At 35.6% G+C, this 17323-nt stretch overlaps 1 protein-coding gene and 1 pseudogene across 1 annotated transcript; both read right to left on the bottom strand.

Annotated features, from left to right (window-relative positions):
* Window positions 1–3772: 3772 nt before the first annotated feature.
* Window positions 3773–6860, bottom strand: LOC110916296 (squamosa promoter-binding-like protein 6). The gene is made up of 3 exons (XM_022161040.2): window positions 6107–6860; window positions 5538–5683; window positions 3773–4426 (listed from the first exon to the last, which is right to left on the bottom strand). The coding sequence occupies exons 1-3, from the start codon at window positions 6544–6546 to the stop codon at window positions 3879–3881; spliced, it is 1134 nt and encodes a 377-aa protein (XP_022016732.1). The 5' UTR covers window positions 6547–6860; the 3' UTR covers window positions 3773–3878.
* Window positions 6861–8124: 1264 nt separating this feature from the next.
* Window positions 8125–12024, bottom strand: LOC110891074 (annotated as a pseudogene).
* Between the last annotated feature and the right edge of the window lie 5299 nt (window positions 12025–17323).

The following is a 17323-nucleotide window of genomic DNA, read 5'->3' as shown; positions in this document are numbered from 1 at the left end:
ATAAGACATCAATTCTCGGTTCAAAATGTTTATAGTTTGTAATTTGTTATTGGTTTAGGTTCAAAACGTTTAAATAGAACCTTATTTCATTTGTGTAATTATTTTAGTTGATTATACAAATGATCGCTTTTCTTTTGTCTGAAGTCGCATGCCAAGTTGCAACTTTAGGCTATGTGATCTTAATTGCGTTACAACTTTGAAATATTACATTTAATTTTGTTGAATTAGGATGGATTGAATATAATAATCTTTTGTAGTGAAGCAAGAGCTTTGTGTAAAAAAAACAACTTGGTTTATAGATGATCCACAAAACACACTCTATAACTGTAGTACTTTTAGAGAGTAGCTAGAAATGAAAAGGGTAAATTACACTTTTAATCCTTTATGTTTGTATTGAATTGCAACGGATGACCTTTAATTTCAATAATTACAGTCATAGTCCTTTGTTTAGAAAACTCATTACACCGTACGTCCTTTAGCTCTAACCATGTTAAAATTTTAAGTGAAGTCTATTTGTACAAGGGCAGTTTAGTCTTTTAACTTAATTATTTTTAGCATTTAATAAATAAAAGAATATAAAGTGTAAGAACTTATTAAAACAATATAAATACTCTCTTCCTCTCTCCCTCACTAAAAGCTTTCATTATCTCTCTCTCATCACAGGTGACCTGCAACCTTTTCTGGCAACACATTTTCACCTTGAAACAGACAAACGCACACATGAGTCAGTAACCAAGACCAACACTGGTCGTCTCCAACCTCCTTCAGCCTTCAGCGCCCATTAGATCCTCGAAAGAACCCACCACTGCCGCACACCGTTTTTCCGGCAACGAACACTCCAAAATCCGTAGACTTCAGTCCAAATCCGGCGATAACAAGATCCGACGACTTTAGTCCAATTCAATGATCCAGGGTATCTAACGAGATCATGGGCTCGATTTGGTATCTATCAGACGACTTCAGCCTGATTTAGGCTCTCAGGCGACCCATGTTTGACGTTATGGTTCTGATTTAGGTTAAACATGGGTTTGATTTGGTGTTCATCATTCAGATTCGGGTTTAGGGTTTCCAGATGGTAGGGTTTAGGGCTCGATCTGATGTAGGGTGCTAGTTGTGTGAGGGTGGGGATGGAAGTGGTGGTGTGCACCGCCGGTGCTAGTTTTGTGAGGGTGGTTTTGAGAAAGAGATAGAAGTCTGACTTGAGGAGTCTGAGTTTGAGAAAGACAGAGGAATTTCATAAAGGAGAAGAAACAAAGTATGAAAAGACATAAATGCCCTGACATGAGGTGCACATGACCTAACTTAACTTAAATTTTTAACCTGGTTAGTACTAAAGGACGAAATGTGTAACGAGTTTTCCAAATAAAGGATTGTGACTGTAATTATTGAAGTTAAAGGTCATCCATTGCAATCCGGTATAAACGTAAAGGACGAAAAGTGTAATTTACCCAAATGAAAATTATCAAATGGTCAATTTTTGTAAATCTATGTGTGTCGGCCAAAATAAATTTAAACTATATTGTTTTTGTTTTGTTTAAGTGGGTGAGAGTCTCTGGGTTTATCCCTCATATAACAGTCATAAAAATTCAAATCAAAATGCTAATAAAAACTCACCCAACTGCTTTAGCATAAAATTAAAGTATTTAAACTATATTGTTTTTGTTTCGTTAGACTGGGTCAGAGACTCTGGGTTCCCTCTCGAAACACTAAGAAACTCAAATCAAAACACTAATAAAAGCTCACCTAAGTACTTTAGCATATAAAGAAAGTATGATACGACTTGAATGATATAATAGTTCACATTAAAAAGATGTTTATTACAATTATTATCTATATTGAAGTGTTTAATAAACTTATAGGTAAAAGTTCGTTGAAGGCGTATAGCATCTTATTGTGGCCGACGAAGACAGCTGTAGAAAAATGCGAGTAGAAGAGTAGAGAAAGGATTAGTGTGAGGACCGTTTCGGCTCAATGTATGCTCCGACCGGCTTGCTATATCCTAGTATCACGTGCGGAATCCGTGTAGTAGGTGAACATAATCACAGAGATACCGTTGAACAATTCTTTCATTGATATAAACTGCTTTACAAAGCCAAGAAAGAATTTTGACAGAGCTTCGCCTCTCGTGTCAAAAGTTACAAATGAAGACCCCTGACCTCCTATTTATAGACTTAGTTCGTTCGTGCGAATCCATGGGAGTGGATCAACCTGATCCGTACGAATGGACTTGTTACATAGATTTTCATTCAGTTCATTACGGAATACATACAATCACATACAATAAACTATAAACTAAGACTAGATACATGACGTAAGCTACAAACAATTGCATTCACAGACTCCCCCTTGTATGTAACTGTAGTATTCATGTACAGTCTTCTTTAAGCTCTCTTGCTAAATCTACTCTTCTCTTTCTTCTTCTGTTCTTGTTCTTCTCGCTGTGCTATTCTTTCAAAAAAACCCTTGGTCAACCACCATTCTCTGTTCTTATATGAGTTATTTTAGCTTATAGAGCATATACCGTATACTTACTTAATTTATAAGTAATTAATATAACCATATTTTGGATATAGATATTTAGTTTGCTAACGCAATAAATAAAAAAGGACACAAATAAATAGAGACAAGAAACTAAGAGGAAGATGATAAAAAAATAACTCTAATACTTACTAAACATTTAACTACAACCTTAAATATAAAAAAGAATCACAAACAAATATAAAAAACAAGGTTCGGTTCGGTTCGGTTAAATTCGGTTAATAAAGATACCTTAACAGTAACCGTAACTCAAAGGTCGGTTATTCATATTCACCTAACCATAACCGTTCGGTTTAAACGGTTTTGGTTAATTTCAGTTAGTTTTTTCGGTTAATGGTTCGGTTTTCAGTTGTGGTTCGGTTTTTGCTCACCCCTACTAGAGATACCTCTTTCCACCCCTTTAGGCTTTAGAGCCTTCGGCCGTTACTACATCTTCAAAGGGAGAGATTGGAACATGGGCCTTTTGCATAATCCAGCCAAACAGAAAAAAACAAATACCCAACCCACCCACTCGGTAAAACTACCAGCGCCAAAACAAACATAGTGGCCCCACAAAACTGTCTTAGGCCCAACGAAATATTAGGCCCACCAATAGAAATTAAGTTCTCCACGTGAAATTCATGGCCCATCAATGTTTCTTTTCCTCGGTTAGTCCCTTAAGTTTAGGAGTTGTCATTTTCAAACCCTTAACTTTTTATGAACTTTATAAATGTCACTTTTACCACACAGAGAATATATATAATCTGATTTTTTCTTAAAACTTTCGTTTGTTAACATTAAAAAAAATATTTTTTGGGTGCTTATTTTTATGTACGTATATAAATTCGAGTTGGTTTGCATTTAGACGAAACTTTTGTTTGGAAACGAGCCGGATCAAATATAATAAGATTTCATGTGTAATTTTTATGTACGTTTTGAAGTTTGCATGCTTACTTTTTATGTACGTTTCGATGTAAATTTTGTTTTCATTTATAATACATTTTTATTCGCTGATTAAGTTCGAGTTGGTCTATGTCTTAACGTAAATGGTCGAAATAATCTATACATAATCACACCGCATCGTCGGTACAAAACTCGAGTTTGTCTACATTTTGACATAGACTTGATATACTTTTTTGTATAACTTCGAGTTTGTCTACGTTTTAACGTAAATTTGTTGTATGCTTTCATGCTTTATTTTGGTATGTTTCTGACGTATAAGTCGAGTCGCATATAATACGTTTTAACTTGACGGTATAAATTCGAGTTAGTCTACGTTTTCAAACCTGGCCAGACTGGAAACATTTGATAAAACTAATTGAAGCAACATTATTACAATAATACCATCTTTACTTATCAATTTACATCCATGAAGAAGAGCTCACTTGTGACTCTCCCTTTTGATGCTCCACCCTATCAAGCTGTGACGATAACTGAAACAAATCGATCATACAACTTTCGTTGCGAACAACCTCTTCATCATAGTACATAATTCCAAATCTGATTAGATTATCATCCTGGAATCCAACCATGGGGTTTAAATCATGGCTGGCCACAAACACGGGGTGCACTTGCAAGTTTAACGTGTGGATTCTCGAGGAATGAGTAGAAGTACTCATGGACTGAGATGACAGAAGAGAGCGAGCACTCCCAGGACTAGAGACAGAGGCCCGAGTGCATTCGTTGATGAATCGCGGGTTCGTTTTAAAGTTACTAGGAGAAACAGATGTTGAATGCAATTGTTCATCTGTAATGCTGCTGGTTGATTGAAGATCATGAGCACTTCTGCAGTCTTCAAGATTCATATCCCACCTCACTTTGCTCTCTTGCATTTGTTGATATGGACTGTGATGATTATTAGGGATTGGAAAAGACGATCTTGCCCCTGGAAATTCCTTAAACTCGTTACCTGTTCAGTTGAAGTTAGTTAGATAAGACGCAACCCTTCAAGATGTTTCAAGATTACATGTGTTTACTTTTTTGAGCATTTAAATCCTATAAAAAGGTTAATTTTGGGTTATTTATAAGTTAGTTCACATGGATATATGTTTTATTTTTTATGTAAAACTTATCATCAATCCTTTTGTACAAATATACCACAAAATATAACATATGCTATTTTGTGATGTTATAATCTTAAGAGTTAAATGTCATTTTAGTCCATGTGGTTTGTGTCATTTTGCCAGTTTAATCCAAAGATTTGAAATGTTGTCATTTTAGTCCAAATAGTTTTAAATGTTGACATTTTAGTCCACTGGGTTAACTCCATTCCTTTATTCTGTTAACTAGAATGGAATTTCGGTCATTTTATATGTAATTCAGTTAACTAGATGGGCAATTCGACCATGTAAAATGATCGAATTACGCTTTTAGCTAACGTAAAAAATGGACGGAGTTAACTCAGTGGACTAAAATGGCAACACTTGAAACTATTTGTACTAAAATGACGACGTTTCAAACCTTTGGACTAAACTGACAAAATGCCTCAAACCATATGCATTAAAATGACATTTAACTCTAATCTTAAATTATATATTTGCTATTGGCTGTCGGTGACTAAATTAAAATTTCAATAAATTAAATAAATCCGCCAAATATTTTTCTAGAGAATTTTTTTATGCAAGAGTTTATATATTCAATTATTCATGGCCCATCAAAGCCACAAAGGACAAAAGGTGACATCCTCAATAATAAATTCCTATTGCCACTCCTTGTCTTTGATGGTTTGGTTGGGTCATGAATATAACTTATATAAAATGAGTTACATGAGAAGTATAAAGACATTAGGAGATATATCTCTATATACTTTCATATGGTATTTGATACAAGCCAAAATAAAACTTGTCTTACACATTTACTTAGACGTAGAAACATATCATCATATAGGCTATATGATATATCTCTATATGATGTAGCTATTTTGTGATTTTATATCTTAAAGTTGAGATAACATGCAATTAACTAAAATATTACTCTAAAAGGAATAAAATTAACACAAGACAAGACAAGACTAGTAGTACCTTCAACACTAATATTATTATTATATGATGGAAGCAATCTTCCATGTCGTTGACCCACTTGAGGTTTCCTCCTCCGCTCATTGTGACCAGCAAGTCGTTTCCGACAACTCCTCTTCCCATCATCAAACTCACGCACCAAATGAAACCTTTGTTTCAAACCAAAACCCATAAAAATCAATACACAATTTTCACTATAATCATATCCGGGGATGACAATGAGACGGTTGGATAAAACTGTATTCCATATTCGGTCATCGGTTAGTTCGTTAAAAGTTACCTGTTGGGACTAATTTTTTTTACCCAAAAAGATTTTAAGTATAAAAAAATAGTAGATTATTCTAAAACCAAATGACCATAGCAAAAAATGTTTATAACGGGGTCATGGGGTATATATGTATGTTTCGGTAAATTGGGTTAAGTATCATCTAATACCATGCTAGTGAAATTTTAAAACTAATCCCATACCCGAATGTATACCCGCCCCAATTGCAATACCGGTATTGAATGTTTTGGGTTTGCTTGTCGGGTTGGAATTTGAGTTTGATTGCTATCCCTAGCAGAATCCCAACCTGCTGCATTGCTGACAGAACCTTTGTTCGACGCCGTTCAGGATCACTTTCAAAGTCTTCGAGTGAACCTCACAAACCTTGTGCCGTTTATAGTATTCTTTACAGTTGCTAAGATTCTTATTACAACCATAAACTTTGCAGAAAGGTGTCGAAGAGCAAACACCTTTCTGTTCTGATCTTTTTAACAAACTCGAACTCAAAGTTGGGGAAATCTGAGCATCCTTTTGATCCATAATCCTGCCTAGTTTAAGATCAATGACTCCAGATTGTCTAGACTTAGACTGAGGATCTTCAGAAAATGCATTCTGAGAAGCAGAATTGTTCATGAATGGTTGAAAATTGTTGTCCCAAAAGATTTGATTATCAAATGCAACAGCACTTGAAAGAGATTGATCAGATGCAAAACCTTTTATCATAGAGTTATATCTCCAAGACTCCATTTCTTGTTTATAACTTTCAAGAAGCTAATTTGCTTTTTAAGTGACAAAGTTGAAATGAAGGAGACGAAAGTGACAAGATATGGTAATCTAGAGACAATGATGAAGAGGATAAAGTGAAGCATATGCTTCAATGGTGGGAACACAAAAGCAGACAAGATAAGAAAGCGAGTGAGTGACAAAGCTAAAAGCGCATGTTAGCAAGTACGAACAAACAAGATTAATTAACAAGACAATGATCGAGGTTGATTATTATGAAGATGGGGACCTGAGGAAATGAATAAAGAATGGATGATTATGTGTCTGAATGTCCATTGAAGAGATATGTGGTTGATTTTGGATGTGGGTAGGGTCGTTTTGGTGATGGTGAATTGGAATTGATGTGAAGTGATATAGAGAAGATATAAAGATCGTATTTGGCTCTCCATAGATAAGATTTTGTGGGGGAAGGGTCTCCTCAAGCCACTTGTTGTTTGGGGCCAAATAATCAAAATTTCTCAATATAGGTAAGGGTTTTGTTTATTCAATACCATACCATAGGTGTAAATCAGAAAAGGCTTTCGCACTCTCAGTCTCATATCCGATCGTAAAACTATGTTTCATACCAGACTCAATGTTTGTTGGACAATTAATCGTCGGGTACTATGAACAACCATTAGTTTTTTTTTAATATCCGTTGGGATATTGTATAACTTTAAGTTTTAAAAATCTACAATAGATTAAAATTTGATAAAATACATGGATATCAACTTACCATAAAATATTTAAAATATCTAAAATAATGATATAAATATCGAAAGATCAAAGATGATTTGTATTTCTTGGTATAAAAATATATGTAATAATATCAACATATATTATTTTCCAAGTAATGAAATTACTAGAATGAAGTTTTAGTAATCAAATTAAAAATCTTCGGGTAAACAGTATATAGTTTCAAGCAGTCATGTTGGGTATCACCTAATCGCATACCTATCCTACACCAGTGAAATATATATTTGTTTTCAATCCCATACCAGAATAGTCATCCCAATACCCACCGATGTTTCAGGTTTCAAAAATTCGTGTTGGCTCAGGCTTTTTTTTTGCCATCGCTTACCCCTCCGCAAAAAAAAAAATAAAAAAATAAAAAAAGAAAAAAAGAAAAAAAGAAAAAAAAAACGGTGCCTTACTGGCTAGGCTCAAAGGGTGACCACTGATTTAGCTAGTGCATCTGGTTTGGTAGTGGACAGTTGAAACCCCCCTCATCTCCATGACTACATAGCCACTAACATCGTTGAGAACGAGATGGATGTATGGTTTTCATATCTTAATTTCTCCAAGGCCATCAAGGCATCGATAGGAAAGTCACAATTTTAGAAGTGGCACACCGCAACAACCTAACACTCGCTGGTCACAACAGGCGATGGGTTATGTTCGGGTTTCGCAAATGGTAATTAACACCCATATGACACTTACGAGTTTTGCAAGTTCACAGAAGAAGTTTTCAAAACTAGTCCAACTATTGGATTGGTAAGTTGATCTGTTCGATGTCCTGTCTTGCTATGAAAACATCAATAGATATCATATTTCAAACCCATAGTTTACATTAGGTGATGAATCTGGTGATGGAGCTGATGAACCTATTCAATCACTGGATTCACACTTATAATAATCAAATTGATGCAACTGATGATGATTTCCAGTACAAATTGTGAAACCATACGGAATCCGCTTCAACAGAATATCCGTCTTGATTACGATGCCAAGCATAATAAGCTGTATTTCTGTTCTTAATCTCAAATGTAGCATGCCCGTAGCTCGGTTCCCTAAACGCTGAATATTTGGGTTGCGGATCTACCATCCTGCTTTGATAAAAAAAATCAAAGTTCACTTTTTTTTTTTTTTTTTTTTTTTTTTTTTTTTTTATCAAAGTGAGTTTTAAGAAATTTATTTAAAAAAAAAGTATCGAAATAGTTTCAAAAATATATATGTTTTTCTGACGGCTAGTAGCGACATGGTAGAAAAATCCAAATAACCTATTCATAATGTCAGGTGTAATTTTAAGCAATGACATACTCATAGAGTAATCCTTCTTGGTTTCCTCCATCACCAATGGTTATGTGAACAGGGGCAGATGCATCCATTTTAGGAGTGCACAACCTGTTTTCGATATTGTAAGCAGTATTTGATACCCGATCCCGCAACAGTAAAAAAAGTCATAAAGTCAAAAACTCGGAGGACATGTGTTTAATAGTTAATCTATACATTTAGAGGTGTTAATTGTTCGGTTTTAAACCGACTAAATTGAAAACAACACCAAATTGAGTTACATATTTGGATTTTGACTGATTTTTTAGTTTTAGAAATATGTATTTGGTTCAGACCAAATATCAAATACAAATTATTTGAGTTTTGTCATATAGCCTAACCCCGTTACAACTTTATCCCAATTGAATTTAACCCCACTTATTCCAATAAACAAATAGTATGTAAAAATTTAAAAAGAATAAAAAAATGTTACTTGTTTATTCAGCTGAAAACCGAATTGAATTCGAATAAAGCAAATAATCCGAATTCTAACGATAAACACCCCTATTGAAAAATTACTCACCGTTCGCTCGTAGGCATGAACGTGTCCAGCAAATACAACATCAACTTTGTACTGAACAAAATATTGCTCATACATCACTCTCATAGTTTCACCTTCCATATAACGATGCACATAGGTACTATATAATGGACAATGCATAACCACAATTAACCATGGAGTTTTGCTTCGATTCACTTTCGGTAGCTCCTTCATGAGCCATTTATATTGCGGCGTGGACTTTCCTGCGAAACAAACAAATTACGATTAACTTCATTCCAGGAAATGTTTAGCTATCAATTTGTTTCTAGAAATCAAAATTTTCTTGCAAATAGCTATGAAATAACAAGAATTAGATAATCAACTTAAATAAAAATTTGTTTCTTATTGTAACTTGTGTTATAAAACAAACAATACATCCCCTTAGGCTTACCATAAGCCGAATAAGATGACAACACGATTATGTAAGCAGAAGCTCGTTTAATCGAGTACCAAAGAGGAGATGTAGTCCCGGATGCTTCATATGGCACGAAATACCGGTGTGTATAAGGCTTAAATGGTTCACCTTCACCCTACAAAATAAAAATGTAAGTAAAAAATATCTAAAAAATAATCATCAATGTATCAAATTAAACAAGTTAGTTACATATTCAGGAAGAAAATCAATTTCATGATTCCTAGCATTCCAAATCCATGGTTGGTAAGCCACATTTCTTTCAACAAATCTTCCCCATGTATCCCACCTATTCTTATCATGCAACGGATATTTATCGGCATATGAAAGGTCACCAACAAAAAGCACGGTCTGCCCTTTTATCGGGTTTGACTCGTAATGAGTCAAAGTTCGGTTTGAGTCAAATGTTTGACCAAGATCCCCTAAAGGTACAAGAAAGAAGTAAGTCCATCATATAACCTATTGGTCGTATCACAAAGTAAGCAGAGCACGGAGGATCATTACATAATACTAAATTACATTCTATTGTTATGATTTTATATTCTGTTAATCAAAATTTTCGGTTATTACAAACCTACACATATAGCTTCAACCTACGCATATGGGATCATCAACCTACACACATGTGGTTTCAACATAAATTTGTGCTCAATATATGAGTAATTAAGCTTATATGCAATACCGATAAGACCAAAAGTATATGGAACATCAGGACCGACTTCAGGAGGTGTAGTAAACCAGAACCGTCGTGTGGCATCCCCTGTCCCGACCTCGTAAAAGCACTTGGTATTATACTGCAATATTTAAATGATAATGTTTATTAGATCACTTTGTTATAATTAACTAGAAATGGTAAGCTCGACCCATTTATTTGTATATAGGTTGTGTTTTATTTAAAATAGGAATAAAAATCTTAAAGATATAACGTGAACACAGCAAATGGGTCAAATAAAAAGTTTAGCTAAAGAGAACAAGTCAAACTAGTGGACACTTTATACAAAGGGCTTGTTTGGCTAAGATTATTTAACTAAAAAAACTTTTTGTTAAAAAAACTTATTAACTTATGACTTTTTAAAAAATTAGTTTTTAAAAAAGTGTTTGAATTAGCTTATGGGGTGAGAAAAGCTAATAAGTCAATAAGTTGTTTTTTAAAAAGTGTTCGGCTTAGCCTATTCATATAAAATGACTAAAAAGGGTTGGAAAAACCAATAAGTCATAAGCAGCTTCAAAAATGCACTCCTTATTAACTTTTCAAAACTAACTTTTCCTCTCCATACAAAAAGTTAAGTTATTTTGAAAAGTAATTATGAGTTTACCAAACACTTTTTCTCCTTATTACCATTTTGTAAAAGTCAATAAATTATAAGGAGGTGTTGAAAATATTATCCAAACACCCCCAAAGTTTACTTTTGACGCATTCAACCTCGTAAGTCATTTTTGTTGAAGGATATAGAGAGTTTTATTGTAAAAAAATAATTTTAATAGCCATAATTAAATCGCCAACTTTAAAAGATAGAAAGAAGTATTTGGGGTTAACCTGGCCCGCTCTGATAAGTTTTGAAGATTATAAAACCCGAATCCCTTAGACTAGTGGGTATGGAGAGTCTCATCCCTAAGGGGATGGGCCGCTACGTCACCGCCACGTAAGAGTGGCTTGAAGAGGATGGACCTAGGGGGTGGGGGATGAACCCCTTTATATATATATATATATATATATATATATGCATGTATGTATAGGTGTATGTGTGTGAGGAGAGAGGAGAGAGACCCGTCTTATCCGGCTGTGGGGAGCCGATCTTGCCGAGCCGAAGGAGTGGCCGAGTGAGGGGTGGTGTGGGGGACCGGCGCCGGTCCTAGCCGGGCCTCAGCCGGCCCCCATACCCACTAGTCTTATGACCCATCAGCCCAACATGCATGTCCGACCCACGTAAACATATCTATTGTAAATATTGAAAGCATCGATTTTTCTTACTTCAAGATTCTTGATGGTGCAATGATGGATGTACGGTGAGCTGTAATTGTAGTACTTGTAGGTGACAACTGTTCCCACCGCATGTTTTTTAAGCTCAGTATATTCTCAGCCCAGTAAATTACTTCACTTGAACCGGGTTCATTTGGTGTAACCCAAGAAACAATCACTCCTCTCCCTTCATTGTCCCCTTGTGTTATGTGAACCTTCATTTAAATATAAAGTTTCATCATAAGTTACAAAAAAAAGATACTCACAGAGGCATATTCACATGTATGAATGGTTAGATAGCGAAACCTGTTGAGGAGAATTATAGCCAGGAGGTAGTGCAAAAACATCGCTGTTCAATGGCATATCATCACTAATGCCACTACTTCTGGAATAGCTGCTGCTACTGATTCCTCCATTGCATGATCTCAGAGCTCCTATAATCAAACCTGCTAACAACAGATAAAACGATCCGAATCCAACCCAACTCATAGCCATGTTTGACCCAGCAAACCTCAAATTCACATAGCACGAATCCGTGTTATTATAATTGCTGGAGCATTGGCAGACATTGGAATGCGTGTTGGATAAACTCATTCGTCCTGTTGTATAAAGCTATGCATGTAGGATAAGGCAGCATGGTTCAAGATCACTGATGTGCTTTATTATATTATTGGAGCAGAATCAAGTCATGTGACTCCCATGCAGAAATCTTAATAAAGTCGTTTGCCGGTTAATTTTTTTCTTTTTTTTTAGCAGCGTTAGCGGGTAGAATAGTCGAATATGAAAATGTAGTATACTTATTCATTAAGTAGATGTGTAAATAAGTGGTGTGGCTCGTAAGCTACTGAGATCTGATCGTTAAAAACATGGAACCAAGCCCGAGCTTAGACAAGTTTGAGCCTAAGCTCTAGCCTAAAATATACCGAGCCGACCTAAGCTTCACTTATCGAACTCGAGTAGGCTTGCAAGCCTAAATAAATCTATAATTTATATCATTTTTCATAAATTATATTTATAGTTATAGTTATATAAATCTATACTCTATAATAAATAAAATTCTTTGGAGACATGACAACGTCAGGTAAAATGTTTTTTTTGGACGACAACTCACTTTATATATAAGTATAAAGAGCCAGCAATAAGCTAAACAACAAACCCGGAAAACAAAACGACGGAGAAAAACAAGCTACATCAGACGAACTCTACAGGAGGTCAATTACTTTGAAACCCAGCCACTTTTCCCACTTTGGATCGGGAAGCCTGGTCCGATGAGTCAACCACAAAAAGACGTCCTCCTTGATGAGCTCGATGGTCTTTCGGGTTGGCAGGAACACATCTTCAAAAACTTTGGAATTCCTAGCTTGCCAAATCCACCAAACAGTTGCCATAATAACCGAGTAAACAACCTTTTTCCATTTTGTTGAACCTGTCTTATTCGCATCCACACCAATATTCGCCACCATATACTTCGAGCCCACAAGCAACAACTCACAAAAAACATGATCCGCGTCTTCCGTTCCGTAACCACACCTATTGCATGTCACGCTTGGAAGTTGAACTCCGCGGGCAACAACTTTTGTTTTCATTGCTACCTTTCCGACAATTGCTCTCCAAAGCAAATAGTTGCATTTATGGGGAGCCTATATGTTCAAAGTAAAAATATCCCCCACTGCAGCCCCGTTGTTAGCCTTCGCCAGATCAAACCGAATGCTCTTGGTATTGTAATATGTTTTATTAAAGTTTGATTAATTTTAGGTAGTTGGTATTGTAATAGGTTTAGGAAAGGTTTAATGTGTGACAACCCGAGATTTCCAGACCTTTCCTTTAAGCATTACCTATTTCGTATTCATGTTTTATACTTTGTATTTTGGATCATGTGTATTATTATGGAATGATTTTAGTATAAGTTTGGTGGTTTAATGATTGTTTAGTTAATAAAAACCTTTTTTGACAAAATCCTTTTCACACATTGCTCAACGAATAACTGTTCGACAAAACATGAAGTGTTTCTTCATGGGCTGTTCGACGAAACATGGGTTTCGTCACCATTGAGTCTTTCGTCGGCCCAATTCCTATCGAAGCCCAGGAGTGGCCCAGTTGTCTGTTTGACTATATATACATGCATAAGGGTTACGAAACACTTTTAGCAAACCCTAACCTACTCTTGGGGAGTCCGACGACAGTTCTTTTCTTCGTAACCTCTCCCCTATTGTGAAATTTATTCGCTGAGATCAACTGTTCGATATCGCGGTTAGTGCACCATCATTTCTATTAGTTGTTTGCTGTGAATGTTTGATGTTTTGATCGCTATGTCTGCATGAACAATAACTCTATGTGGTGATGAAAAACAGATGTATAGTATGAATAGATTGGAGTATTTGTGAGTTAACTTTATGTGAAACTAGGGTTTCGTCTACGACATAGTACAGTTTGAATGGATGAATGATTATGATGCTTGTTCATGTTGATGTTAATGATTAGGATCTTATAGCCGATGAGTGTATATGTTTGATCTTGGGTTCGTAATCAATTGATGTGTTGCTTGAATTACAATGACGATTGTAATGTAAGTTGTTTACTAATCTGTGTATTAGTGCATGGTGAAACTGTATGGCCCGGATAAATGGTTAAACAACAAATGATTGGTATAATTAGGGTTTTTGTTCATGATTTGAAAATGATTGGTTGATCTGATTGGGGAAAACCGTCAAGTTGTTAACAATAATTACGGCTGAAATTGATGAAACTGTTAAGGATAGTCGACAAAACATAGGTCTTTTGTCAGCAAACATTCCGACGAAACATGGGATCTTTCGTCGACAAGCATCCCAACGAAATATGATCTTTCGCCACAGGGATGTTTTGTCATGTAAGTCAATGGATTGAACAGTAAGTGTCTGTAATGATGATGATGATAAATACTTGTGTGTGCACACGATCTTTGTTACATATTAATGATGATATGCATGCTACGTGTTGCACTGTAACCCTGTGATGAATGTAACCTGTGTAAAACATATGACTTGGGTGATTATGAGACTGATAATTATTGTTAACCACGGTAGGGTTGGTTGATTAACTTGGAAACGGGTAACTTAACAAACCGAGCAAACCAAGGTGAGTTCACTGCCTTTTTCAATCATGCATCCCAGGGAGGGATATCGGGTAACGTTCCGGGGAGGAATGTCAGGTTATTGGGATGTTGGTTATTACACTCATTTCTATCATTAAATCCCCTTACATATACCGATTGGTTGCCGGGGAGGCAACGCAGTTATTAGTTGATAGCGCTATTAGGTTTGGCACCCTCACACCGTACCGGGGAGGACGGTCGTGAACTAATACCTTAACCACTTAACCAATGTGTGATAGAGCATTAGGGTTTGGGTAAATAAATCTAGAACCATCTGCGGTAATCGAGTTAATAACAACACAAAATCATTGAATCGTCTTATACTCATATCTTGTAACTAAAACGTGTTAACAATCTTTGAACTCACCAGCGTCGTCTAACACACTTGTCTGCATGCTTGCAGGTCGTTAGATTCTTGGACATGGAACTTGCTATCTAGGAGTGCTGGAGTGGTCATGGGTCACAACTCTTGGATATTTATTCTTGGTTTAGTACATTGTTTTGAAATACTTGAACAACGAATAATATTATGCTTCCGCTGAATGTTTACTTTGGTTTTAACTTATGACTTGGATTTATATTATGAAATGAATCGAATGTGACATAATGTCTGGTAGAGGAAGTTTAGTAGAGTTATAAATAGGGGTCTAGGTTGTTCTTTTAATTATCCCTTTTTCTTGTAAGTTAGTAAGTTCGTTTGATTTAATACAAAGAGTTGTGGGTTTGTCCTCCCCAAATATCTCATGTTCGTGTGTGATACAATTATTTGAACCATCTTGGCCAACATAGGATATGTGGTTGAAAGCACATTCAACTACTTGAGTTTATACAATGGAAAATGTACAAGTCTATGATGCAATGCAACATTGCTAATAACAACATTGCAAAGAGAATTAGAGACCACAAAGGAAAATGATTTCTGAACCCAAAGTGTGTTAGGTTGCATCACATATAGTCTTCGTATACATTAGCAAGAACTAAAGATTGTTTCATTGATAGGGCTTGTAACATACAAGCGATTTTAGAAAAATATACTAGGTCATCTGTATCATTACAAAGCCTAAGAATGAAAGCAAATGTACTTAAAGTATGGAACAAAAAGAACATATGAAAGATAAAGTTTTGATGGGAGTTGAATTATGCCAGATTTGGAAACTGTAATGACAATTTCATTAGGTAAAGTAAGATAAAGAAGTTTGTAAGCAATCGTAGGTCTGAGAAAAGGGTTTCTTCAAAAAAAAAAAAAACATTTGATCACTAACTCACGTTGACGTGTGCGGGTGTGTATATGTTTTTAATATATATTTTAGCTCTTTTTACTAGCCGATTCAAGTTTTAAATTTGTAAAACACGAAATTCTACTATCACTCTACGCACACGTTAGGGCAAGTGCACCCATCGTGTACGTAGTATGGTGATGGCAAGATACCGAGGTCGTCCAAGAACACAAGAGCTTTTAATATTGGCTTATCGTTAATGTCTAATCTAACCAAATTTTGATGAAAAGGTTTTTAAAGCTATAAAAAGATAAACTAAAAAAAAATAAAATATAAGGAAAAACAAATAGACAAGAAGGAATCACTTGGTTCCAACTCCTCTTTTATGTATCCTTTTAATGATTTCCGCACTTTGGGTATTTTAAGAGATTATCTTTAATTTATAGTAGTAGGCCCCCTTCCAGGCAACGTTACCCTCAACCTACTGGTCTGAGTCAGCATGGATACAATTGTCACACCCTGTCTTTTGCGAAAACGTATGTGTGTGACTTGATCAGTTTTCATTGCATTCGATCATAACAAACAACTACATGCATTAAATTAAGCGATGTTTATCCATACACGAGTTTAAAGCATTACAAACACAAGTTGTTTAAGTTTCCAACCAACACAAGTATTAAGTTAAGTTACAACCCAACATAAGTTTCAAAGTTTCATCAAAGGACTTGTTTTTACAAAAGATAAGTTTCATGAGGCTTTGCATTCTATATCTCATCTAAGAAGAGATATATAAACCAAACCCTCCAAAATGCGGATGACATCGAGACTTGAAACCCAAAAACTTCTAGACAACGCTGCACCAAGATCCATTTATCTTCCTGAAATACATGAAAGTTGAAAAAAATCAACAAAAGTTGAGCGAGTTCATGTGTTTTATGTATATGCGCATCAAATGAATCTCAAAAACATTGAAAGTTTAGATGTAATTAGGTATATAAAGCGTCTATGAACATGTTGATCATTAATGTTTTGCAAGGACATTAATATATGTGACGACATAGGAGGTACTCAACCCGAGTAGACGATTTTTAGTGTCGATTCACCTCGACTGGGACACAACAGCACTCTAAGTGGTCACCCATGGACCGTGAGTGGGGCTTGCCCATACCCATTAGATCTAACCTTTGTTCCTTGGTCCTTAAAAGGATTAATGGCCCCTCAGTTACAGCCTATGCTCACATGATCTAAGAGTTCATTCCTTAGCTTAATCATACCCAAGTTTGACGTGTATTTCCCCCGAAAGTTGTAATCCGGAAAACGTTAAAAGAAAAAGGGGGACATGAACTCACAGGTTTGCGTCCGTACTCGTGTGCACTCAAAGTTGATATCCGCGAGTCGTGTCACTACCTACAAACGTGCTATGTTTTATTAGCCACTTTGGTCGTGT

The sequence above is a fragment of the Helianthus annuus genome, chromosome 2 (assembly GCF_002127325.2).
Source record: "Helianthus annuus cultivar XRQ/B chromosome 2, HanXRQr2.0-SUNRISE, whole genome shotgun sequence".
Taxonomy (NCBI): domain Eukaryota; kingdom Viridiplantae; phylum Streptophyta; class Magnoliopsida; order Asterales; family Asteraceae; genus Helianthus; species Helianthus annuus.
This window is presented reverse-complemented; position numbering and strand designations above follow the sequence as displayed.